The 26,260-nt window shown below is 43.4% G+C and overlaps 2 protein-coding genes across 7 annotated transcripts in view; one reads left to right on the plus strand and one right to left on the minus strand.

Moving 5' to 3' along the window:
* Positions 1–3,082: 3,082 nt before the first annotated feature.
* On the minus strand, positions 3,083–4,106 carry LOC140598579 (uncharacterized). Its single transcript, XM_072755515.1, has 2 exons — positions 3,763–4,106; positions 3,083–3,573 (listed from the first exon to the last, which is right to left on the minus strand). Exons 1-2 carry the CDS (start codon positions 4,082–4,084, stop codon positions 3,440–3,442), a joined length of 456 nt encoding a protein of 151 aa, XP_072611616.1. The 5' UTR covers positions 4,085–4,106; the 3' UTR covers positions 3,083–3,439.
* Positions 4,107–4,606: 500 nt separating this feature from the next.
* Positions 4,607–26,260, plus strand: part of LEF1 (lymphoid enhancer binding factor 1) — a 118,503-nt gene continuing 96,849 nt past the window's right edge. For 4 of the 6 annotated variants that reach the window (XM_026017595.2, XM_026017594.2, XM_026017597.2 and 1 more), the window contains exons 1-3: positions 4,607–5,130; positions 7,549–7,615; positions 9,045–9,178. In XM_026017595.2, coding sequence (XP_025873380.1) covers positions 4,915–5,130; positions 7,549–7,615; positions 9,045–9,178 — 417 coding nt within the window. In that variant the 5' untranslated portion in view covers positions 4,607–4,914. Of the gene's footprint in view, positions 5,131–6,192; positions 6,408–7,548; positions 7,616–9,044; positions 9,179–26,260 lie in introns of those variants that run through there. The other 2 variants (XM_072755514.1, XM_072755513.1) reach the window with 2 other exon arrangements.

The following is a 26,260-nucleotide window of genomic DNA, read 5'->3' on the forward strand; positions in this document are numbered from 1 at the left end:
CCTCGCCGACGCCGGGAGCCTGCACGCGGCCGGATCTGGGAACCACATTTCCGCGGGGCTGCGGGTCGTTACCGCGGCGAGGGAGGGGGTTGCGTCGGTCTTAGGAGGAGACCCGGAGAGGCGGAAGAACCCCTGGGACACAAACGGCCCTTTAGCTCGCCCCCCGCCCCGCCCCCTCTCCTCTCCGCGGAGTCCCCTAAACTGGAGCGCCCCGAGCACTTGGTCTCCTGGCGAGGCCCGGGGCGGGGAAACCGAGGGCGCCGGAGTCCCGTGCGTCTCTGCGATCACAGTATTCGTTTTTCTAGTTCTTCATCGTCCTTGCTCCTCGGGCATCCTCGAGCATCCGCTTGGTTAGGCCCCCGCCACCTCCTTCTTTTGGGATCCCACCAAAGTTGTAGCTGGGGAGAGAGTCCAGGCCACACAAAGGGGAAAACCCGGAGTCTGGGCGGGAGGTGAGGACCGAGGGGGCGGAGGGCGCTCCCGAGGGCACCGCGCGTTTCTCTCCTCCCTGTAATTAAGGACCCACTACGGAGTGTGCAGCCGCGTCGACTTGGCAGCAAAGTCGCGGGGGGTGGGGGGGAGGTAGGGGTCTCTCCGTGGGGGGGGCATCCTCCCAGTCCCCCGGCCCCGCGTACCCTGCGGACCTCGGGGCCCGTCTCCGCTCCCACCCACCTCCACCCCCGCCCCCCGGTTCCGGCTCGGGGTGGGCGCCGGGTCCCCCACGCGCAGAGCCGGCGACGGCGCCCGGCACCGAGGGAAGTGTCGCTATCAAACAAGTCACCGTTCGCTCCCAAACTAAACCCAAACCAACCAAAGCCGCCAAGAGGGGAAAAACCAACAGCGATCCAGCCAGCCCCTAGCAATTGTTTCACGGTCAGAATTAAATCACATCAAAACGCCCCCTGAAACCCACATCCTGAAGGAGTGAACCTGCAACAGCCAGCCCCAGTCGTTCGCTCGGGTTCACACGAACAACCCGCCTCTACATCCGAGGGAAGGGGGCGGCGGGCGGCGGCCTGTCTCCCGCGCCGCGCCCACCACATCCCGGACTGCCTGTGCACCCAAAGCAGCTGCATATGTAATAGCAGCCCCCGCACGATTTCGGAAGGACCTCCCGGCGGCAGAAATGCCTTTGGCTGGTACATCGCCGAACCTGTTCGGGAAGAAGGACCGTCTCTCCTAGGGTTACTTCACCCCTCCCGAAGGGGCCCAGCTTCCCAGCACCCCCCCCCCACCCCCGCCACCCCCACCCCAGGAAAGACAGACTTCGCGGGGAAACGTCCACCTCTCTCCCAGATAAAGCTTTAAATGAATTTGGACGAATGCTTCCTCGCCTCGCAAAGCCCCCGTTAAGTTCAGCCCATCTCAAGATTTGCAGCAGGGCTAGGGACACCCGCCAACAACCGCACGCCGCAAGGAGGACAAGCAGCCGCAGAGAGAGCAAAGCGCTGGTGATTTCGTTAGAAACGTTTCGGTAAGAGAGGGTTACCGAAAAATTCCAAACAAAGCCACCTACCCTCGGTCCTTCTAGTGAACAGTTCCTACTAGTCATTATTCCCCAAACTCCCATCTATCCTCGAGCTCCTAATCTCCAGGACACCTGGAGCTGAGCTCCCCAAAGACTCCGGGAGTCCAGATAATTAACATGGAGGAGAAAATGGGATTCGAATTAGTTGCAACACTTAAACAGGGAGATGTAGGAGTCGTCATTTAATCTCTCCTTGGCTCCCGGAAAATATTCTGTGGCCATTCTGTGTGCCCCCGCCCCAATTCCACGCCCTCTCAATATTTTGATGAAAAGGAACCCTTACTCCGGCTCCTTTGGTGAAACTGCATTTCCCAGCTCTTTTCCTACCAGCCAAATTGGCACATTTATTGGGAGGACTTTTGACTTTGCTTTCCCATATTTCTTTTAGAACAGAGGGTATTAATGTCTGACATAGCTACATGTTCACATCACTGGTACTTTACACTCACATTGGTGCATGACTTCAAGGGAAGTTGACTACTGCCATCAATTTAAAAAAAATGGTTTCTTTCCGATCTTTTTTACTATTGTCTTACAGACATATTGTAGTAGAATATTCTTTTCTTCTTTAAGGCTTTGCATTGTCAGCTATTTAGAGTGTGTTTAACGTTTTACTCTTCCTGCCTTCCATCACTAGCTCCCTAATTTTACCCCAATCCCCCAACTAGAATATGTGTGACAACTGACCATGCTGTATATGACCAATAGAACCCTTTGATAGTATTCAAATTTGCTTTTTAGTAAATTTCCCATCCTGGGGCAAAGTTTTAAGTGCTCTTTTGGAGCACTGTTAAGGTCTTTACTTATATATAATGCCCAGCAGCATGCAATTCTCTCCTTAGGAAAAGAGGGACCTTTGCATGACTATTCCTATAAAATAGAGCTAACGTCTGATTCTGTAGTGTTTTCCTTATTTTCAATTTAAGGTAGATGGAGACACATTTCTTCCTGCCTCTTGTTTACTGTTCTGAGGTTTTACAGATGGCTAGTGTATTAGGTATAATAATTTTGCCTGGATTTTTAACTGAGGGGGTTTGGGAGCCAAGGAACAAAATGTAATGTGTTTTCAAACTTCAGCTTCGCTTATACTGTAACTTTCACAAAGCATCTCCTTAAAAGTCCTGTCCTTGCACAAAATGCATCAAAGAGATGGTGGTGCCTGGGGAATTTTTGAGGTTGGATTTCGGATTTGCATCTTCAAGGGTCCCTTTGAGTGCGCAGTCCGAGGTGCCAGAGACTGCCCAGTCCTCCCTCCCTCTCTCTACTGGCATCCCTCTCCTGGGTCCCTTTGCCTTCTCCCTCCTTGGGTTGATCTTCCATTCTCTATGAGGTTCCCATACATTGTAGCGTGTATCTCCTGAAATCCAAGAGAGACCTAGCGCAACTCTCTCTGTACATCTCCTGGTGAGGATGCACAGAAAGAGATCTTGTTTTAAAAGGCGGTAATTAACATCCAGTCTTCAGTTTTTTTTTTTTTTTTCTTCTTTGTCCTATTTTTCTCGGTTAAGACCGGAGATTTAATTTTTGCTAACATGTGCTCCCTTGTCCTTTGACATTATAGTTTAGGAAAGTCACAACTCTCTTCCTTGTCCTCGTTTCCGTTTTCTTAGTTGGGCAATCTCTGTTATATTTTCCCCTTTTCCTTCTCTCTGTCCCCAATTCCCGCCTCATCCGCTCTGTCAGAGCATCTATCAATGTGGTGTCGATCACAGCTGCGGCGGCTTCTCTTTCATCTTCTTCGCCCTGCCAAGGGGAGGGAGGGAGAAGGAGGCGGGAAGGGGGGGGGGCGGGCGAGACTGGCAGAGGAAGGTGCAGGGGGTACAAGAGAAAAGATACTTAGATGATGAAGTTAAACCGTTCTGGCAGAGTTTCTTGTCAATTTCACGCGGGCAAAGGGTGCTTCTCCGTGGGTTACAGGAAGCGCCGGCTCCTTCCTCCTCTCAGCGAGTTTCTAGATCCTTTAGGCGCGCGCGCACTCGCTGGCGCGCGCGCAGACACACACACGCGCCGACACACACACACCACTGGGACTCGTCCTACAGGCTCTGGGAAAAGAAAAAAAAGTCCTCAATCACCACCTCCTTCTCGCCGCCCCCCCCCGCCCCCCCAGCGGGCGGCCAAGGAGAGCTGGAGGCGGGGGAGGGGAGAGGGAGGAGAAGCGACGCAAGTGGGTAGCTCTGAGCGCCAGCGAGGCGCGGGAGGAGGAGAAGCGGCGGGGAGGCGCAGCCGCTCACCTGCGGGGCAGGGTGCGGAGGAGGGACCTGGGCTCAGCGCTCTCCGTGCGAGGGCCCGGGACGCGCCCGGAGCCTCGGACGCGGCCAGGCTCGGGGCGCCCCCGCTCCCCTCGGCCAGGCGAGCCCGAAGGGCGCAGCTCTTTGCTCCGGCAGAGCGGCCCGGCGGCGGCGTGGAGAGCGGCGAGCGAGAGCGCCAGGCTGAGAAACTCGAGCCGGGAACAAAGAGGGGTCGGGCTGCGAGTGCGTGTCTGTCGGCTCGAGCGCCCGGCAGGAGCATTTGGGTCCAAGGCCCCCGCTGTGACTCCCCGAGACCCCGCCGCATCCTCCACCGCCGACTCCCAGCGCTCGCCGGCACAAACTTTATTCTTGGCAAACTTCTTCTCTTTCTCTTCCCTCCTCCTCCTCCTCCTCCTCCTCCTCCCCCACCTCCTCCTCCTCCCCCACCTCCTCCTCCTCCTCCTCCTCCACCAGCAGATTAAATGCGCCTGGAGAAGGAAAACTGAAGCGAAAGGGAAGGAAATAAGAAGCTTTACAAACGGACATCTCAACCCGGTGGCTCTTTAATTTTTTTTTTACCCTCCAGGAAGCGGACATTTCGTTATCTTCTGACTCTCCTTCGCACCCTGTGTGCCGGGGCAAACGGAGCCTTTGCGCCCAGGTCGCCTTTCTCGGAACCCAAACTCCCAAGTCGGCCACCGGGGAAGCGAGGGTGGAGAGGTTCGCGTGGAGACGCCCCGACGGACCCTCCGCGGCGCGTGGGAGAGTCTTGCCTCCTCCGGCACCGGCGACCTCCGCGCAGACCCTGGAGGCGCCGGGGGCGCGGGGTGGCCGCGGGGGCAGCCCAGCCTAGCACGCGCCCCGCAGCTCAGACGCGCCCAGAGGCGCGGGCGCCCGCGGCCTTAGCAGCCCAGCGCCCTTCGGCCGCGAGGGCGGGCGCCGGGCTCCGCGGAGTGGAGCGGAGCGGGCCGCCGGGGCTCGGGCACCGCCGCAGCTGCTCCGGCCTCGGGCCGCGGGCCCGGTCTCCGCCCGCTCTTCTCCCTCGCGCATCCCTCCAGTTCTCCTTTTCCTCCTCCCCCTTCCGTTGAGCCTCTGTCTTTCCTGCCGCCGCCTCGGGGGCTCCTCCAGCGGAGCGGAGATTACAGAGTCGTCGGGATGCCCCAACTCTCCGGGGCCGGCGGCGGCGGCGGCGGGGGAGACCCGGAACTCTGCGCCACCGACGAAATGATCCCTTTCAAGGATGAGGGCGATCCTCAGAAGGAGAAGATCTTCGCAGAAATCAGCCACCCCGAAGAGGAAGGCGACCTCGCCGACATCAAGTCGTCCTTAGTGAACGAGTCCGAAATCATCCCAGCCAGCAACGGACACGAGGTGAGCGGAGCGGGCCGCGGCCCCGAGGTCCGGGGGGCGCAGAGGCGGAGGGAAGGCGCCGGGCAGCCGGGACCGCCGCCCCGAGGGGGTCCCCGGCTGGCGGGGCGGGGGCGGGGGCGGGGGCGGGGGCTGGACGGGCCCCGGGCCACATTCTTGGTGTGCGTGTTGGTGGGAGGCGGAGGCGTGTGCAGGGAGGTTATGGGTCAGTGCTGAGGTTCGAGGAGGAAATTGTTGGCTTGCGGGCGAGACAAGCCGCCCTTACCCCGTAGCGTGTCGCCCGCGGACTTTTTAGCGGGGTCGAGAGGGTGCGACGCATTAAAGCGGAGATGCCCGAACGACACTAAGAAGTTCTTCCGTGGGACGGAACAAAGTGCACCCGCGCTCCCCCGCGGTAGATGTGTCTCTGCAAAAGTGCGTTAAACCACCAGAGGCTTAGGTAGAGATGAGCAGAGCTGCAGGCGGAGAGGAAGAGGAGGCGGGCGTGGGCCGCGGACAGGCGGGGCGGCCCCAACCGCCGGGGAGCGCGCGCCCGGGTCTCTGCGGCCGCCGCAGTCCCTGCGCCCCGGCCGGCGGCTGCTGGGAGCCGTGGGCGCCGCGAGCCGAGCGAGCCGAGCCGAGCCGCCCTGCAGGGGGGATGGGGGGATGGGGGGCGGGGGGGGGCGCCCGGGACCGCGGGCAACACTCGGTCTCTCCAAACCTGGTCACTTAAAGTAAAAAAGCGCTTACACTTGGTAAGTGTGAGTGCGGCTCAGGCCTTGAATCTTTGCCGAAGAAAGGGGGGTCGGAGGCGAGAGGTGGGGAACAGGCGCGCGCTCAGGGCGTGTGCAGACGCTTTATCTGATCTCCTGGGCCGCCGCGGCGACCGCGCAGGTAACCCTGGCGGAGTAAATAGAGACACGTGAGCGCCGGCCAGGGCCAGCCGCGAGCAGGGCCGCGCCGAGGGGCTGTTTTCAGGCGGCGGGGAGCTCGGGGGGGGGGGGGGGGGGGGCGGGGTGGGCGGACGGACCCTGATACCCGACACTCCGCCGGCCACCCTCGTTTAACAACTGGGAAACAAACGCTTTGGAGGAAATCCGGTGGAAAAGTCCTGACGCTCAGATGATTTCACCAACGCTTTTTCCCTCCAAAGGAACTTGGAGGGTATACCCTTTTCCCTTAAATGGCATCCTTCTGCCCCCAAAAAGAAAGCCTGTGGTTTTGGGGGCGGGGACATTTTGGGTTTTAAACAACACGTTTAAGAACACTTCAGACTTACCTTCTTAATACCAATGGCGGGGGTGAGTACGCATTTGGAAGCCTGGGGGGCCTGGGTTCTAAGAACACGAGGGCGCTCGGGGTCCTGACCCTCTTTCATTACAACATTCCAATTTGAAGGCGGGGGTGGGGGGCTAGGGTGCACGCAACTCCACTTAAAGGGTTTGTGAATATGCATTTGGGGGAGAAGGTTACCTGTAGGACATATGTCCAAGGAACCAAATAACATCTGAAACAGAAGCAAACTCTTGCATTTATAGAGCAGCATCTTTTTCTGCTCATTCTGCTTCTCCTTTCCTATTCCATGAATAAATCTGCCACCCACTTCACATTTTCCGTTTTTGCTCTGGGAAGAAGGGTCCTACAGTTTGAAGCATAGAACCCAGGGATTAAGGCTCTGTTAATCTTTGCCACGGTAGTAAGTGGGCATGGGGCAGACCAGGGAAGATGGTGAATGGGTAATACCACTGATTTGCACGTGGTTGAGTCTGGGTGGATGGTGGTTACCAGAACTGATATTAACTGGGCTACCTTTTAGATGTTTATAACTCAAGTCTCGAATTTTCCTCCCTTTAACCGCAGAGTAGTTCACTTTTTTCTTGTCAGTTTGCACTCAGCCAGTTGTGGTAGGTTTTAGGGAGGGGGTCTCCTGCTGGGACTGGCTTAGGACAGTCACCTTAAGACCCCTATCTGTAAGTGCCTAGTTTTTATTTTATTTTAGTTGCAAAATGGTATTTCTGCCCAATTTTAATTGGCTCTGATCGACCGTTCACAGTGGTTAAAGAAGCTATCAAAAGGATGAACCCCCCCATTAAGTCAAACTCCTATCATACTAGGTATCTAAGTAGCCTTGATGTATTGTAATAATCAGCAGTCAGAGGAGCATGCGGATCTTTCCCAGATTTACTATACTGTTACTGTTTTTCTTAGTATTATTTATACTTTCTAGTCTTGGGTATATAATAATCACTTTAAAAATATGTGTTGAAAAGAAAAAGCAAAAGATTTCCAGGTTCTCAGCCCTAGCCTATCCCACTTAGGTTGATAAGATAGGTAGGTTGAGCCTCACCCAGTCCTCCTCCTTTGAATTACCAGTGGATACACACTTAATCACAAACTCAAAGTTGGTTTTCTTTTTTTGGGGATGGGGATTCTTGCTGTTAGGTGGCCAGACAAGCACAAACCTCTCAGGAGTCCTACCACGACAAGGCCAGAGAACACCCTGATGACGGTAAGACACTAATTCTATTTCTCCCAAGTTTATCATTTAATAGGTGCAATTTGTGAATATAGGTGTTTTTTTCTGATTTTTATTTGAGCCCAAGAAACAGGAATCAGATGTGATAAGACGGTGCCCACTATTTTAACAAAATGGGAAAGAAAACCCAGGAAACTCACTGCCTATTTCTCATGTATGATTTAAAAACTGTCTCTGAATGAGTTAGGGGTCTTTGGATTTTAGTTGGCTTCTAGATTCTCTGTGGAAGAGGAAATGTCTATAATTTTTCCTTTTTTCCTTTTTTAAAGCCCAAGTTCTAATTGGCTTAGAACTTTAGTATTTTTTTCTGCATTGTACAGAGTGACAGTCTATACCAATTTATTTTCCAACAAGAATAGTTTCAAATGGATTTTCATTTGTAAAATTGCTGTTTCTTGTAGTGAGAAGGCAGGCAGCGAACGCATAGACTAAATATGGCTCAGTAAATCAGAATCTAATTTGTAAAAATATAAAACTTTATTCTTAAAATTAGGACCTTTGCATGTGGAACATTATTATAGACTTTCTCCCCATTTCTAATTCTTACTCAAAACTTTAAAAATTGCATGTATTTTTTAGATTTAACTAGAACTCCTTGTGACTTTAGAATAATCAAGTAATCTGTAGGGCTTTCTTGTTGAGTAGTCTGCATTTCTATTTTCCTTTGCTTACAGTTGGTTTGACCAGAATGGAGTGTTCATATACAATAAGTCAGCTAGGAAAAGAGGGAAGAGAAGTATAATATCAGACTTTCTTCAGAGCTACAAAGGAGTTATACAGATTAAGAAATGTATATGTTAAACACACAGATTTCTTTGGCAGAATGGTGTAGTATGTAAAAATAAGTCTCCTGGAGTTAATCCTTCATGAGTTTGGGTAATTGTCCATCTACTAGATATAACTCTTTCTCCCTCAATAAAATCTAGAAATTTTTTTAGAAATCTAGTAGCACAGGTAGAATTTTTTACTTTGTTGCTAAGGTGGAGCATAACTTCAGGTGTGTAAATATATGTGTGTGTGTATGGCTAGATGGCCTAATATGTTTATAAGACAGCTTTAGGTTTTGTGTGTTCTTTCACATGTGTATGTTTCTTGGTCCAGTTTGTTAGTTTTAGAACAAATTAAGTTAGTTGAATAACACTTATTTTTGTAAAAACACCAGTCAGTAGTGGAAGTAAATTGAACCACATGTTTTTAAAACATCTGTTTCACTGCTAAGCCATTTAAGAGAATAAATGCTGTCAATCTAAAATAGAGCATAATAATCCAGTTACAGTATTTTGTAAACAAATCCATTATGTAAGGTCTGGTTTGTCATAGAACTATTAGATTTTCAGATGAAAAATACACTGATATAAAAAGAAAGTCAGTGCATCATTGATTGTTATTTGGATTCCCTCAGGAAAGCATCCAGATGGAGGCCTCTACAACAAGGGACCCTCCTACTCGAGCTATTCCGGGTACATAATGATGCCAAATATGAATAATGACCCATACATGTCCAATGGATCTCTTTCTCCACCCATCCCAAGAACAGTGAGTAACACAATGATGATGCAAATTATTTTCAGAAGCGCAAGCTAATTTATATTTTAGCAAAATAGTTGTTTTTTAAAACACATTGGAAGTACATTCATTCTATGTGAGGAGTTATTAATAAATAAGACCTGCTGTGAGGAATGGCTGCCTTAAGAGAGTGCTACCTTTGATGTCTTACACTTGGAATCTTAGCTTTTGTCTTATTGGTTAAGATGCATAAATAACAAATCTCCAGTTATCATGAAAGCAAGCAAAGTTAAATCAACAAATTCATGATTTTATATGTATTGTGCTTTTTATGCTGATGAGAGGAAAAATTGATTTAATTTTTTCAGTTAGCTATATACTGTATAGCTTTCACTGCCCATAGCTATCTAGAATCAGAACTACTTTAGCTTATTTGGGGCTGAACATTTAGAATGTTACTTCAGCTTTTAAGATAGTGTCTCATTTTGTTGCATTACCTGATGTTTTTTAAAAAGTAATTTGGGTGGTGGTGGGGGGATGCCTGGGTGGCTCAGTCAGTTAGGCGATTGACTGGGTTTCAGCTCCAGTGATGAGCTCAAGCCTCTGGTCAGGCTCTGTGCTTAGCATGGAATCTGCTTGGGACTCAATATCTCTCTCTCTCTCTCTTTCAAATAAATACATTTAAAGAAAAACAGTTGGCAAGGGGGTGGGGATAAGTGTTGAGAAAATACCACTTGAAGATAACTCCAATGAATATTGTTCTTTTTATCTCATGGCTCAGTTAACTTTCAAAGTTCTAAAAATGCAATAGCAACATAACTGCATTTTGCAAATGTTTAGCACTGTGAAGAATTTCAAATATATCATTTGATGATATTTCTCTTTTGTTGGGAAGTGGAAACATCATTTATATAGTAAGAAAACACCTAAAGAGTAACTTACATACTATGTGAATGTGAAATGTGCTGGCGATGGAGTTCTCCCTGAGTATCGTCTCTCTCATGGTAGTGATGGATTTTCACCGATCTGTCAATATATTTACCCTATTTCAGCCTTTTTCTCCCTCTATCACCTAGCCTCCAGTGAAGAACGTGTGTGTGTGTGTGTGTGTGTGTGTGTGTGTGTGTGTATATACAGGGTCTTGAGGATTAGGGTTTCAGTATGGCTGGCCTTCTAAGGAAACCCAGGATTGTGAAGATGGAACCCTATGGTCTTAGCCTTATTAGTCCAGTGCTTTCACAAAGTGAAAAAAAAAATTCAGTCATGGACATCTAGGGAAAGTACTACTAACAATACCTCAATGAACAGAATCTGGGATCTAGAAGATCCATCAAAGTAGCAGAGAGGAATCAATTATCAACAAGAGTATTTGTGTGATTATTTGTAGTCTCCAATTGTTAGAATGATAGGTATGTGAAATAAATATACTCTATGTGGGCACTGTGATTTGGAAGTTCCTGTAATTATTTTTCCATAAATTTCAAAAAGATACTTGAACTTTCAAGTAGGGAATAAGATATTTCTGATTTTCATATAGCAGTTAAAACGGTGACCTTGGAGATTTTATGACGGTTGTCATAGGAAATAGTGTTTTCACATTTTATTTTAAAAGGCTTTTCAAAAAAAATATTTGAAAATATTTAATGGTAGAAGTGTCTGTGTTGTACATATGAATGTCCTGTCTAAGAAGTGACTAATAAAAGCAAATAATAATTAGGGACTACCCCCAAATAAATAATTAGAGACTACCCCCAAATAAATGCTTCTGAGTTTTAAAATTTGTGGGAGATTTTTCTATTTGTTGAACTAAATAATGCAAACGTATCAGATACTTTTTTAATAGTTGGGACTGTTCTTTTTTTTTTTAATGGTGAAGAGGAGAATATGTTTTAGATAAGGAATAATTGAAGATTTTTGTTGAAAGGCTTGAGAACAACAAATAATCTTTCTGACAAATCTAAATTGTAGTCTCTGACTTAGTAACGTTAGAAAATAGCCCCGAAAATGATCTTAAAACATTTTTCAGCTGTAAACACGGTTAATGCTTAATAAGTATCTGTGGGCTTTATTCCTTAGTTAAGGCACTTCTTTCAAAACAATAATCTATTAAAAGTCAATGTAATAAAAATCTGGTATAAATTATCCCTCAGCATCTTGAAAATTAAGCATTTCTTCTTTATTTATTTTAAAGATTTTGTTTATTCATGAGAGACAGAGAGAGAGAGTGAGGCAGAGACACAGGCAGAGGGAGAAGCAGGCTCCGTGCAGGGAGCCTGACATGGGACTTGATCCCGGGTCTTCAGGATCAGGCCCTGGGCTGAAGGCAGTGCTAAACCGCTGAGCCACCAGGGCTGCCCGGCATTTCTTCTTTAAATCAGGATTTTCGCCTTTAGGTCTCTCCAGCCACCTGCCCCCCCCCCCCCCCCCATACTAATCATTTTGAAATTTTGATAGCATAGAAGGTATTTATTGTTAGTACATATATTAAAATTTTGAGGTCAGTGAATTGAACAGTCATTCATTGTTTAGGAAAGATTTTGTGGCCAGAATAATGTTGGGTGTAGGGTGGAGGAAAGGGGTGTGGTCAGGAAACAGTTACCTTACCTTGTTATCTGCTTTGGTTTATTCTGTTACATTTTAGAATGCATTTATTTTAGACACATCGTCTTGCAATATTCTGCAGTTTGCACAGTTACAGAATCTTTTCCGTTTTAACCACAAGGCTACATCCATTTTTTTTTTTAAAGGTCCTACCAAAGTGAGTTGCAGTCTTTGGTTCTTAATACCCAACAGCTGTTTTTAATGTGTTTGAGATCCAAAACACTAACCGGAAGGCAGCCTCTCTTATTCACCCCTAACCATGCTTCTGCCTTCTAGCTCTTTAACTCTGTCCTTAGCAGGACTTGGTGTTTGTATAGCTGACATCCTCAGTGTTAAGTTTTCATCTAGGGTGTCAGGAGCAGGGTGACCATTTGTGTTTGAGCTTAAGGTGAGACCATACTTGAATTTGCATTACAAACAACTGCTTGTTTACTACATCTGCTGGTTGCAGGTGTTAGGGCCCGAAAAACATCTGGGGGTGGGGGAGGTCCCTGACTGTCCCTTCCTCTCATAGAATTCTCTTTTTATATGTAACTGCATATAAATTGAGTTACATGCAGCTAGGGTCGATTGGCATGCACAGAAATGTTTCTGTTGGTAGCTCATTTTAACGACTCTATGTGCTTTTGCTCAGTTTTAGACAAATACTGACCTATGTATGCTTGCGCAGCTTTTTACTTATGACCTAAGTACAGTATCACCTACTCAAGAGAATGAAGCATTTTTACCAATCCAGCTTTTTCCCTTCTGTAGGAAAATTTTAATTGGTTAATTATATCCTTCAAAACTGGAATTCTTAGAGGTGTGTTTATACCAAAAATCTTATGAATGAATGTCTCACAGAGTTTTAAATAAGAATTCTTAGTTCAGATAAATCAGGCCTAACAAGAAAGTACCTATAATAACACATTTGGTGTCAGTTCTCATAAAGCACAGTGAACCTTGGCTTGAGTTGGTGGTTTTCATAGACAGTAAGAAGATGCCGAAGCTTGTTAAATATTTCAGAGCAAGGACCCTAGAGAATTTATTAAAAGCGTACTCCCAAGCCTTTCTTTCCGCGAGTGTTATTTATGGCAATCCCTGTAGGCCAATGGTAAAGTATTAAAAGAAAAAAAATAATTTGTTACCTCCGTTGGGTCCTAGCACTTGGGTGCCTGAATACCATGTGAGCAGTGAGTTTGTCTTCAACATAGTGAAAGTTCCCACTGGCCTAATACGCTGTGGTTATTAATCTTAGGTGTCAAACTTACATCTGTCCTTTAGGCAACCCAAGTTTTTAACACCTCTGAAGGGAAACATCCCGTTTCTCTTCAGACGCTCGGGGAGGGCCAAGCAGCAGACTTGGTGCAGGAAGCTACAGCGAATGTTGCAGCGGGGTCACACCAACCGCAGTAACACCTGGCCAGCCCGTGCTGCTGACTTTATTGTGTTTGTTTCTTTGTGCTCTTTCTGAGGATCGATTTTTAGGTGGGAAAGGAAGATGCTGTTTTTTGTCTTTCCTGTTTTCCTTCTTTTTAGTAGACATTGCCATTAAAGTGTTTCAGGGAATCTTTTTTCATTATCTTGAGCATCTCAGTTTTACTGTATGGTTTTTACTTAAGGGAATCATTAATTTGATTTCTGATGAACAGAATTATACCATTATAACTACATCTTAACCTACCTCCATGTTTGTATTTGCTTATAAACAGCTGAAATTTGATTTTTTTGTTATTGTCATATGTGAATTAGGAACTAAATATGCTTACGCTTATCAGGATGCTTATGTTTATGCCACTGTTAATTCCACTGTACTTCACATTGCTGCATAGCTTTGAAAATACAGAAATAATAAGGAATAGAGGGAGAGTATGGCATATATTTTGAGCAAGATTTTTAAGATGGAGTGTCTTCACCTTACTACAAGAAGCTACTTAATTTGACTTAGTGATAAATTATTTTAAATTTTCTAATCTAAGTTGCATACTTCTGAAGCTAAGTATATTAAATTTTCCTCTTTACCCCAAGTGTGGGAGAAGCTAAATTTTAGAAGGTGCGTTTTATCTCAGATTTGAATGTGGATTATCAGGAGAATGTGTGGGAAATTCCTCAGAGCCTTCAAACTCTTCTGTTTGATTCATTTTTAATTGTACTGCTGCTATAAAGTTGGGAAGGATCTCAGTCAGAATAATTGGAAGCTGTTGCCACCCCCATGACCATGACCAATCTCATGACCAAACAGTTTGCTTATGCAAGTGTCCCAGGGAGCCATACTACCTACATATGATCCTTCAGGAGCTAATACTGTACTTGTATGACTTGTGTGGCCAGGGTATGATCCTCATTCATCAATGCTTTTTTTTTTTTTTTTTCAGAATGACTCTAGAAATTTCTTGTTCATTCAAAAACATGGGAATAACCCAATTCACTAAAACAAGACCATTAAGCCAACCTGCTGAAAATCTTACTCTTTGAAGTACCCCTCCCCCTGCTGGCATATAGGTCCTGAACTTGCTCTCATCAACCCCAGTATTTTGACCCAGTCTCTCTTGCGGTCAAAGACTCCTATGATTTAACAGGACAGAAATAGGTCTTCACAAGTGGGTTCACCTGGACTTGAGCTTGTAGCCTCACAAATATTTTTCCATAATATCAGTTGAGAAAATTTTTCAGCTTTTGAGTCTTGTTTTGTTGTTGTTACTGTTTTTAACAAATCTTGTTTGTTCTTTAAGCAGAACCATTTTTGGTTTATGTGACTGTTATTTCTTAAGGCAGTCAGATCATTCCATTCCTCTCTGACTCCTTTGTTCCTCATTTGTATATTATAGACATGATTGGAATTTTATAAAACTAATTTCCCTTTGATTTCAAGATAGACTCGGAATTTAAAGAGAAAATAAGGCAGCACTGTCCGTAAGTGAGCAGAAAAGCATATATGTTTTATTCTTAGACAAAAGTAGAGCTCAGCACATATAGATGCTGCTGTCATGGGAGTGAAGGTGTTTTTCTTTTTTTTTTAAGAGTTTATTTATTTATTCATGAGAGACACAGAGAGAGGCAGAGACGTAGGCGAAAGGAGAAATAGGCTCCACGCAGGGACTCGATGTGGGACTCCATCCCAGGACTCCAGGATCACGCCCTGAGCCAAAGGCAGACATTTAACTGCTGAGCCACCCAGGCATCCAAGGAGTGAAGGTTTTTTTTTAAAAAGAAGATATTCATTTAAAACTTGTGTATCTTTAAAATTATTACTTAGGGGGGTGCCTGGGTGGCTTAGCTGATTAAGCATCCTACTCTTGATCTCAGGTCTTGATCTCAAGGTCGTGAGTTCAAGCCCCACTACTTAAAATAAAATAAAATAAAATAAAATAAAATAAAATAAAATAATTAAGTAATTATGCCAAACTGAGAGAGTCTATAGAAAGCTAATATTGGAGGTGGCTGTGTGGCTCAGTTGGTTAAGCGTCTGCCTTTTGCTCAGGTCATGATCCCAGGGTTCTGACATTGAGTCCCACATCAGGCTCCTTGCTCAGCAGGGAGCCTGCTTCTCCCTCTCCCTCTGTCTGCAGATCCCCTGCTTATGTGTGTTCTTTTTCTCTCTCATAAATAAATAAAATCTTAAAAAAGAAGAAGGAGGAAGCTAATACTATAGCAATCAAGAGACTTATACTACTTTGTATTGTCCTGACAAGTCCTTACTCATTTGAAAAAGACAGCCATTGGACTTTGTTTAAATAATTTGTAAAATACATTTTAGATCATGATGACTTTCTCAATATTAATTGTGACTTTATGAAGTCACAGTATAGGAACTGTAGACTTTGCTATAAGCTCTTAAGTCATTTTAAGCATATAAATGATTCAATCTTTATAAAATTTGGAAATGCAAAGCCAGAAAATGACCTAGAGACCAACCACAAAGGTTAGATGGAGTATAGGAGTAGGCAGAGAGGGGTATTAAAATACACTGAAGTAGAGAGTGGGGAGTTGAGTAGAGGATGAATAGGAAATAGGGATTCCTAATTCCAGAGATTTTGATACTATAGCCAATCTAGCCTGGACTATTTGCAGAATATTTAACAGGATGTTCAAGGGATTTTAAAGTCTTTGTGAAATGACACATTTACACGCAATACCCACTCTAGCTAAATTTGTAAACCTGCTGAAATTAACTACTTGCTATATGTAGATCACTCACAAAGGCACTGAGAATTTGTGTGGGGAATATTGCAAGGGCATTACAGAGCAAACAAGAATTTTGCATACCTGTCCCCTTTTTCCCATCTATGGCGGAAATATGACTGGAAGAGATGTTGCATCACAGGGAGTCTAGAAGTATCTTTTATTCTTGCAGCTAATGAGGGGCAAGTAGACTCTAAAAAACTTTTGACTGTTCACCTTTGTTTCTAGTTATGCCCACAAATGATTCTGTATGAAACTTGATGATAGTTTTTCAGAATCAAGTTTTGATCTGCATCACAGTTGATGTTATGTTCACTTTAAGGAAGAGGCCTATTGCTACTTTACTCAACATAGAGAATGGTTGCATGAGGGACAGATAAATGGAAGTCTCTATAATATAAAAAGAGGAGTGGCTCTGGTATAGCTTTAATTTTCCTTTATTATTGTCAACTTCTGAAAGAAATAGTAACCAAACAAAAAAACTTTTTTTTAATTTTATTTTATTTATTTATGATAGGCACACAGTGAGAGAGAGAGAGGCAGAGACATAGGCAGAGGGAGAAGCAGGCTCCATGCACCGGGAGCCTGACCTGGGATTCGATCCAGAGTCTCCAGGATCGCGCCCTGGGCCAAAGGCAGGCGCCAAACCGCTGCACCACCCAGGGATCCCCCAACAAAAATTTTTTAAGTAGGCTCTACACCCAGCATGGAGCCCACTGCAGGGCTTGACCTCATGACCCTGAGACCAAGACCTGAGCTGAGATCAAGAGTAAGATGCTTAACAAACTGAGCCACTCAGGTGCCCCTCAAAACAAATTTTTTATGCTAACATACTAAGATTTTTTTTTCAATCCTAAAAAATTTTATAGTAAAACCTATCAACTGTTGATGATTGTTGAAAATCTAGTCAATTGGTCAGGGACTACTGATGAACTATGAAATAGTTCTGTTTAGCCTAGCATAGAATAGACACTTTAGTCAATTTGCTGAATAAAAAAATGTACTAGAAATTTTTCCATGTATGTGTTTTGGATATTTCCAAGTGATCTTTCTTTATCAAACCAAATGTTAAGTGAAAAGCAAAATCTGACAGTGTCTACTACATAATCCTTAGTATTTTGTTACTTTTTCTCTGACTTTTTGCATCAGTGAAAAAAAGAGAGAGAACATTAGACTAGAGTCTTTAATGCAAAAGTTAAAGTTGCTCCTTATAAACTGTTAAGTTTCCAAGTAACAGGTAAAAACAGTCAGCCAGGAGCTTGCTGCAATAATGAAAAAGAATGGGACTCGGCCCTCATTTAAGGACTGGTCATAAGAAGTACTTTCTTACTTAGTCCTAGAAATCTAATTGAAGGAAAAGAGGTGACAGAAACACTTTCTTCAAAAGGGTGCTTGAGATCCAAATATGACAGTAATAAAAAGAAAACCACCTTCAATTATGTTTTAATATCATATGATTAATGCTCTTCAGTTCATTTTTATTCTTTCCCAGATAGAAAGGACTTTTTTTTTTCAGTAACACTTGAGGTATTTTCAGATATTAAAAAATTCTGTGTGTTCTTTCTAAATATACGTGGCAAAATCAGTGCTGACTTTTCTAGGCCAGTGGGTACTGTAAGTTGTGTCCTGCAGTGTTGAGAACATGTTTGAATCCTGGGTAGGTGGAGGTAGGTAGTCCCCTGTGAAGGGGAGCCTGTGGAGAAGAACAGTACTGGGTGAGATGTCAGAGACCTGGGGGCTTGTCCTAAGTCCACCATTCATCCCAACATCCATGGGGGGGGGGGGGAGTATTTAACTTTCATCACCTTTGTTTCTTCATTTATGAGATGGCCTATTTGTATTGTGCTTGCCTACTTTATGTGATTGATGTAAAAATAGTACAAAGCCTGTGAAAGTACTGTTTTCTGGCGAAGGGAGCAAAGCATGAATGTCAGATGATGTGAGCCGGTGTGTGGCCCCCACCTGGTGGGAATTGTGTAGCCACAAGAGGTATTTGGCTGTAACAGGAAGCTCCTGAGAAAGGGGAAGGTTTTGGGTTTTACTATGCCATCATGCTAACCTGGAATTTGGACGCTGTGTGAAGGCCTTCCATTCACCTTTAGAAAGTATTTGCACAAATAAATTTGGGGATTGTCATTGCATCCCTTACAGAGGTGGCTTTATTCTCTCAGGCTCCTTTTTCTCTCCAGTCATGTTAGGAGAGACCTGATTTTTCTCTTTAGCACCATAGAGAATGAGATGTGTGAAGGAACAGATTTCTAAATCTCATATCCGTGAAAAATCTCATGTCCTTCTAATACTTGATATGAAATTGCTAACTCCTAACTCCTTGGCTGGAGGTAATATTTTTTTTTTTGGTTAGGAGACTTTTCTCCTTAATCCTTTAGGAGCCACGTCTCTTCTCTCCACTGCAAAAATTATATATAGATAGGATATCCAAAAGCCATGTGAATGTAGAGGGTAACAGGCAAGTTATTTTTTTCCCCTTTGAATTTTCTTCTAACTTAAATCTTTCCAGCTTTCCTGGCACCTACAAGGATCAGGTCCAAGGGGATATGTTGGCCTAGCAGCAAGGAGAAATCAGTGGTTTTCTAGCTTCATGGAAAAGTCCAGCTTCCATCCTTTCAAGACTTGACTTTTTCTCTCAGTAAAACCCAGTAAATGTAAAATGTATTTCAACATGGAGTCAGCTTTCTTGACAGAGAATCCTTCCATTTTTAACAGTATGTATTATATCTTATAATAATTATGATCACATATCATCATGGTGCACTGGTACAAATGACTTGGATCAAGAAAAAGTACTGTAATCTTATCTCCAGGATGTTAGACTTTGTCTTTGACTCCAACACTTAGATTTTTTAAGTCTGGAATAAACCCAAAAGTACCAAAGCAAAAAGTTGTTTACTGTTTAACTTCAATTGAGCTAACCAGTTTGCTAGCTAGGGTTGGAGAAAGAATTATAGTCACCCAAAAATAATACTTTTATTTTAAAAAGCAATAAATACATGGTCACTAGAAAAGTTAGAAAGCTCAGATAAACAAGAGGAATAATTGTCAGAGATGATCACTCTTAAAACTAGCTATGTAGCCTTTTGGACCTCTTCCTATGCATATATAGAGATATACATAAATATATATTTTATACATTCATGGCAATGGGAACATAATATACTGTCAATGTAATTTGCTTTGCTTTTTTCTTACCAAGATGCAGGGGATATCTCTTTCACTTTTTTTTTTAAAGATTTTATTTTACTATTTATTCATGAGAGACACACAGAGAGAGAGAGAGAGGCAGAGACACAGGCAGCGGGAGAAGCAGGCTCCATGCAGGGAGCCCGACGTGGGACTTGATCTCGGGTCTCCAGGATCACACCCTGGGCTGAGGGCAGCACTAAACTGCTGAGCCACCGGGGCTGCCCTCTTTCACTCTTTTGTAACATTTTTAATGATTGCCTAATTTGTGTAATCAGCCTTTTACTGAAGACATTCAGATGAAGTCACCTTTTTCCCTGTCTTAGACAATATTGTGATGAAATGCATATTTTATAACTAAATCTTTGCACAGATTATATTTCGTTGGAATAAATTGCTAAAAGAAGAATTTGCAGAGTCAAAGGCAATGAATGCACTTTATTTTTAATTTGGGATTAACCCAACATTGCACTTTAACCTTAAAAAAATACATTCATTTAAAAATCAGTATTTAGGGACACCTGGGTGGCTCAGTGGTTGAGCACTTTGGCCCAGGATGTGATCCCGGGGTTCTGGGATCGAGTCCCATGTCGGGCTCCCTGTGAGAAGCCTGCTTCTCCCTCCCTCTGCCTATGTCTCTGCCTTCTCTCTGTGTCTCTTAAGAATAAATAAATAAAATCTTTAAAACAATAAAGTTAGTATTTAAAAGTATGTACTTGATGATGTTCAGGTTTGACTATGGTTGATGTTTTGAAGCTGGTAATTTTCATGCCTCTCCAGTCAAGAATCAGTCCAGTGCTAGTGATGAAGTTGGACAGATGGAAAGCCTTATTGATAAGGCTAGATGGGAGAATGTAGCTTGAACCGTGAGATGAATTTGGACTTCCTTTGATTTCCCCAAAAGAACAACACATCACTAAGCCACAGGCTTCCCCAACAGAGGTGGGGAGCTCACCTGTAGAACCGGAGGTGAGAACAAATCCATGCTTGGAGAAGCTGACCCCAAAAGACAGAACAAAGAGTCAGTCTGTTCTTGCTCACTTTCTCCAAATCACCAGAGCTGAGTAGCTCTCCCTTGGTGGAGAGTGAATGAAGGAACAAGAGAGGTAAAGACTACAGTGGCTGCCCAGAGACCAGAAGTTCCTACTTTACTGTCCAAGCTAGGGAGGAGGGAAGAAGAACAGAGTGTGTATCCGCTTAGTCATAATCCTTGATAGGCTGATGAGACTGTGGGCCAGGGATCGTAATAACATACACACATGGGATGGGAGTTACAGCAGAGTACTGCTGATGGAGTCCAAAGATCTAGATCCCATTGCTTTCTTACTGATACACTGTGTGTTCTTTAGCCAGTCACTTATTCTTCCTGGACCTTGGTTTCTTCACCTGTAACAGAGTGCCACCTGTTCTGTTTGTGAAAATATACAGTACTGTTGTGTTAGTGGTGGTGTTTCTAGAACAAGGACTGACTGCATCTGAATTACTAGTGTTCTTGTTAAAAAAGGCAGATACCTGGGCCCCCTGCAAATGCTCTGAACCAGAAGTGGCAGGCAGGTCATGCTTATTTACTTTTAACGTATTACTTTTTTGATTGTTACCTAAAGTAAGTTTTGGAAAAACACTGATCCAGTTGATGCTTAAAAATTTAACTGGAGGGATCCCTGGGTGGCTCAGCGGTTTGGCGCCTGCCTTTGGCCCAGGGCACGATCCTGGAGACCCGGGATCGAGTCCCACGTCGGGCTCCTGGTGCATGGAGCCTGCTTCTCCCTCTGCCTGTGTCTCTGCCTCTGTGTGTGTGTGTGTGTGTGTGTGACTATCATAAAAAAAAAAAAATTTAACTGGAGTTCAGAATACCTAAGTGACTTGCACAGGTCTCAAACCAAGAAAGCAGCAGTAGAGTACTTTGGGCAGTTCAGCCCCAGAGTCCACATTCTCTCTGCTCAGCCCTATCCTTCTTCACAGACCACTGGCACTCAGTTCACTTCTAGTCAGAGTTCATCCCCAAGTGCCCTGCTCCATTGGCTACAGAATAAAACCCATATCCTTTAGCATTATTTTCAAAGCTTTCCACAGTGGAACCATCTACCTTTCAAGGCTTGTCTCCTCACCACCCTACCCTGCAGCTTACTGTTTAGCTACATTTCTAGACCTGCCCCTTAAAGTCTTCCCAAATTCCCATCTTCCCTGCCGGCACAATCTTGTTCATCCTGAACGGTCCAGGCTAAATGGTACCTCCTTCATAAAACCCCTCCTGATTCTACCACCAGTTTAAACTAAGTACTGTCTCCTGAGGGTGCCCACAGGATCAGGATCTTCTTCATAACGGTTACCATGTCTTTCAATAATAGTTGGTTGTCTCTGTGTCTGTATTTCTTACTAGTTGTTGGTTCCTTCAGAATAAGGCACATGTTTTATTCATCTCTGTTGCACAGAAACTGTTACACTACCTGGCATAGAGCAGGTTACTTCCCAGATGTTTGTGGAATAAATTCAGAAAATTTAAATTTTCACCGATACAGTGCAATGGTATCAGATGTCATTCCATATTTAAACGAAGACTCTTAAAATAAACTCATAGGGGCACCTAGGTGGCTCAGTCGGTTAAGAGTCTGCCTTTGTTTGGCTCAGATCATGGTCCTGGTATTGAGCCCCACATCCAGCTCCCTGCTCTGTGGGGATTCTGCTGCTCTCTCTCCCTCTGCCTTTCCCCCTGCTTGTGTTCTCTCTATGTCAAATAAATGAATAAAATCTTTTTTTTTAAATAAAAGCTTACATATAATCACAAAGCTGAAATTGAGCTTAGAAATTGTCTGAGATGGGATGCCTAGGTGGTTCAGGGGTTGAGCGTCTGCCTTTGGCTCAGTTTGTAATCTTGGGGGGGTTCCTGGGATCAAGTCGTGCATGGGGCTCCCCTCAGGGAGCCTGCTTCTCCCTCTGCCTATGTCTCTGCCTCTTACTCTGTGTCTCTCATGAATAAATAAAATCTTTAAAAAAATTCTCTTTGAGCATTCAACGTGGAGTCTATGGACTAGATAGTAGCTATCAGTTTTGCGTATATCCTACATAGGAACTGTTGTAAGTACTTTGTATATATTTGCCCACTTCTTCCTCAGAACCATCTGATAATTTCCCAAATATCCCAGTTTTACAGATGAGTCTAGGTCATAAAGACGACTGAGGCATAGAGGCTCTAGAAAGGATTAAGAACCACTGTAATACAGATCAAGAAGTGAGAGGTTGAATAAAGTAGGTCATTTGCTCCAGTCACACAGCTAGTAAGTAATGGTACCATAATTGGAGCTCCTACTGCTGGGTGCCCTCTGCACCTTCAGTTTCTTATTATCATCACTGTCATTGGCACACAGATGCCAGGTGACCTTGTGATCAGTTAGCTTCTCACCAGTAAAATGCAGCTGATTCTTTTTTTTTTTTTTTTTGCAGCTGATTCTTATAAAGGTTTTATGAGTATAAATGAAATAGTATATGAAATTCTAAATTTCTTTAACATTGTATTTGGTATAAATAGCTATTGTGCTCAGGGAGAATATGGAGTTCAAAGACAAACCAGTTAGATGCCCAGGGACGGGTGATGTATTTAAAATGATGAAAGTTCTAGCTTGACGATGAGGGGGACAGCATTAGTGGAAATAATGAATTTAGAAAGAGGAGCACGTTTCAGGACAGACATCCATGAGTTTGGCTTAAGGATTATCCTGGTTTCTCTTTCATGCTAAGAAAACAAAAAATTAAGCAATATCTGGAACCAAACATTTTATATTATGGCCAGGCTTTGGTCCCTGATTGATTGATTGATTGATTGATTTTTCTTAAAGATTTATTTTTTTGAGATAAAAAGAGAAAGCATGAGCTAGTTGGAGTATTAGAGGGAGAGGGAGAGAGAATCTCAAGAAGACTCCATGCTGAGGACTGAACACAATGTGGAGCTCAATGCCAGGACTCTGAGAACATGACCTGTGGCAAAACCAAGAGTCGGATGCTTATTAACACACTATGCCACCCAGCCACCCCTTGGTGCATGATTTATTTAAATCAGCAGTGCCTCACAAAATCACTGCACTTACCTTTGAAGGTGTCTGGATTTTGAGCAGAAGCCTCTGTATGATTATAAGACATAGAACTGCATTTTGCCCAGAGGTGAGGAGTAATACACTTGTATGTAATATCTAATGAATGCATTTACATGCATTTTTTTTTATTAAATCCTTGAAGTGAATATTACTAGGCTTTCCATATTTCCGATAAAGAAACTGGGGCACAGAGAAGTTGTTTGATTTCTATAGTTCCAAAGTTAAGTAAGTGGTAGAACTTAGATTCAAAGCCAGATATCCCAGGAGCCAAGACCCAGTCCATGAATTAGTTCCTCCCTTGAAAAGGTGTTGAGAAAAATTCTTAGTCAATTTCAATAAACTACTTTGAGGATTAGAAGTATCTATTATACATGTGTTTTATTAAACAATGGAAATGGTTCGGCTTTAGTGGTGGCTTAAGTAACAGGTTCTCAGAATATTTAGAAATTGTCTTCTGTTTTTTTTTTTTTTTTTTTTTTACACATAGCCATGTGATTGCTTTAAAGCGTTCTTGAAGATTCCTGGGAAATATTTGTTCTTTGGTATATCAGACACATTTTGATAAATGTCTGATTTTTTGTTGGAATCCCTATTGCTCACTTCTACGACCCAGTGTCCCCAAGTCACATGGACTAAATAGATTAATAGTTGGGTGGCCAAAGGTTTTATGACTCTTGGGATCTCTTTGATAAGTGATGTTGCCTCTTTATTCCATAAGAACTGAGCATTTACAGGCAAAAATCTACTGCCAAAGTGCTCTTTGCACAATAAGCAATTAAAATGTGGTATGTGCTTCATTTTTAGCAGTTGTTAGTGGTGATTTTTGTGGTATCATGATGTTAGGTTAAGTAAGAGAAATTAGTTTAGAATTAACTGGAATGGTGATCATTCCTGAGAAGTTGCAACAGTGGGTTTCCTTTAAAAAGTGAAGAAACTTTTCTTATTATGGAGATACTTATTAGGAACAATCTTCTTTCACTCAAAAAAATTGTCTTTTATTTTTTAGTTGTTTTTTCAATAAGTAATATATCTTTTGTTAAAGTTGAGAGAGCTCATTAAAGAGTTTAAAAATCTGTATTTCCATCATTCAGATATAATGGTTTCATTCATATATATGTATACACACATACACATGTTTTCAGATTTCTTTCTGCATCTGTGCTTATTACAATACAAGCATTTTATAAATGGGCTCATAAAGGGACACCTGGGTGGGTGGCTCAGTGGTTGAGCATCTGCCTTCAGCCCAGGGCCTGATCCTGGAGTCCCGGGATCAAGTCCCACATCAGGCTCCCTGCATGGAGCCAGCTTCTCCCTCTGCCTGCATCTCTGCCTCTCTCTCTGTTTCTCTCATGAATAAATAAATAAAATCTTTAAAAATATATACATACATATGTATATATGGTCTCATAAGATAGTTTTATTGTAATCTTTTTACATAAAAAATGTGTCATGTGTTTATCTTTTCATGTGAATATAGATCTGTATTATCAGTTGTTATGGTTAAACACTATCCAGTTTTTTTTAAAAACACTATCCAGTTATAAGAATATTTCAATTTATTGGTTATATCCTCAGTTATAGACGTTAAAGTATTTTGGTTTTGCTTTAAACAATGCTAAAATGAAACCTTGTTAAAAATATACATAATCGGGATCCCTGGGTGGTGCAGCGATTTGGCGCCTGCCTTTGGCCCAGGGCGTGATCCTGGAGATCCGGGATCGACTCCCACGTCGGGCTCCCGGTGCATGGAGCCTGCTTCTCCCTCTGCCTATGTGTCTGCCTCTCTCTCTGTGTGTGACTATCATAAATAAATAAAAAAAACATACATAATCTATAATTTACTTTTTATAGATTATATAGATTTAAATAGATCTAAAGTTAGGTTTTCTTTGGTTATGTAGATTTAAAATAAAAATTAAAAAAAATAGCAATCTAAATAGATTGTAGATAAATATGTGTATATATATATTTATGTTTATATGTTTACATATTTATGTGGTTTACATGTTTATGTAGATAAACACAATTTTGTTTTTTTTAAGATATTTATTTATTTATTTATTTATTCATGAGAGAGAGAGAGAGAGAGAGAGGCAGAGAGACAAGAGGAGGGAGAAGCAGGTTCCATGCCGGGAGCCCGACGCGGGACTCGATCCCGGGACTCCAGGATCGCACCCTGGGCCAAAGGCAGGCGCCAAACCGCTGAGCCACCCAGGGATCCCTGATAAACATAATTTTGATCAACTACTCTTGAAATAATAATGGTTCAAAACAATTCACCAGAATTAACATTTTTCTGTTTCTTCATAACAATACAAATGATATCTACCTGCTGGTTTTTGTATAAACAATTAGCTACTTAATTAAGGAAATTGTTTTCCAGCATGAGCTTGGCTAATTTCTTGTATTTTATTTCAGGAAAGAAGATGCTAATAAAACTCTTTTGTCCCTGATAGGATGGTACAGTAACCAGAAAGGACATTTTATCCTATTTGACTATTCAGAAGAAGATACCTGTTCTTGTACCTGTCTCACTTGTCTCTGAACTAACCCTAAAGTTCAGAGTTAAGCAGGTATCCTGGTAGAATGAAGACAGACACCAGAGCATGTTTATTTCAGGGATGATTTCTCATTCATCTGAATAATTATTCATTGAAGGTATACCTATTTTTAAAGTCATTGTGCTGAGCCATATTGTGGATATATGTCCGTGAAGACAGCACCCTAAGGGAGCTTACCATTTATTTTAGTATTTTTTTTGAAGATTTTATTTATTCATGAGAACCACAGACATATGCAGAGGGAGAAGCAGGCTCCCTGTGGGGAGCTCAATGAGGGGCTCAGTCCCAAGACCCCGGGATCACGACCTGAGCCAAAGGCAGATGCTCAACCACTGAACCACCCAGGTGCCCTAGGGAGCTTATCGTTTACATGTGAACTTGCGTAGACACCTACAACTTAACACAGAAAGTGAGCAGGAGCTACTTCAGTTGTATAGAACCTGTGGTACAGGAGGGGCTGAGATGAGCCAGGTCTCCTGGAGGAGTACAGCCTATTACAG

This window comes from Vulpes vulpes, chromosome 4, assembly GCF_048418805.1.
Source record: "Vulpes vulpes isolate BD-2025 chromosome 4, VulVul3, whole genome shotgun sequence".
NCBI lineage: Eukaryota > Metazoa > Chordata > Mammalia > Carnivora > Canidae > Vulpes > Vulpes vulpes.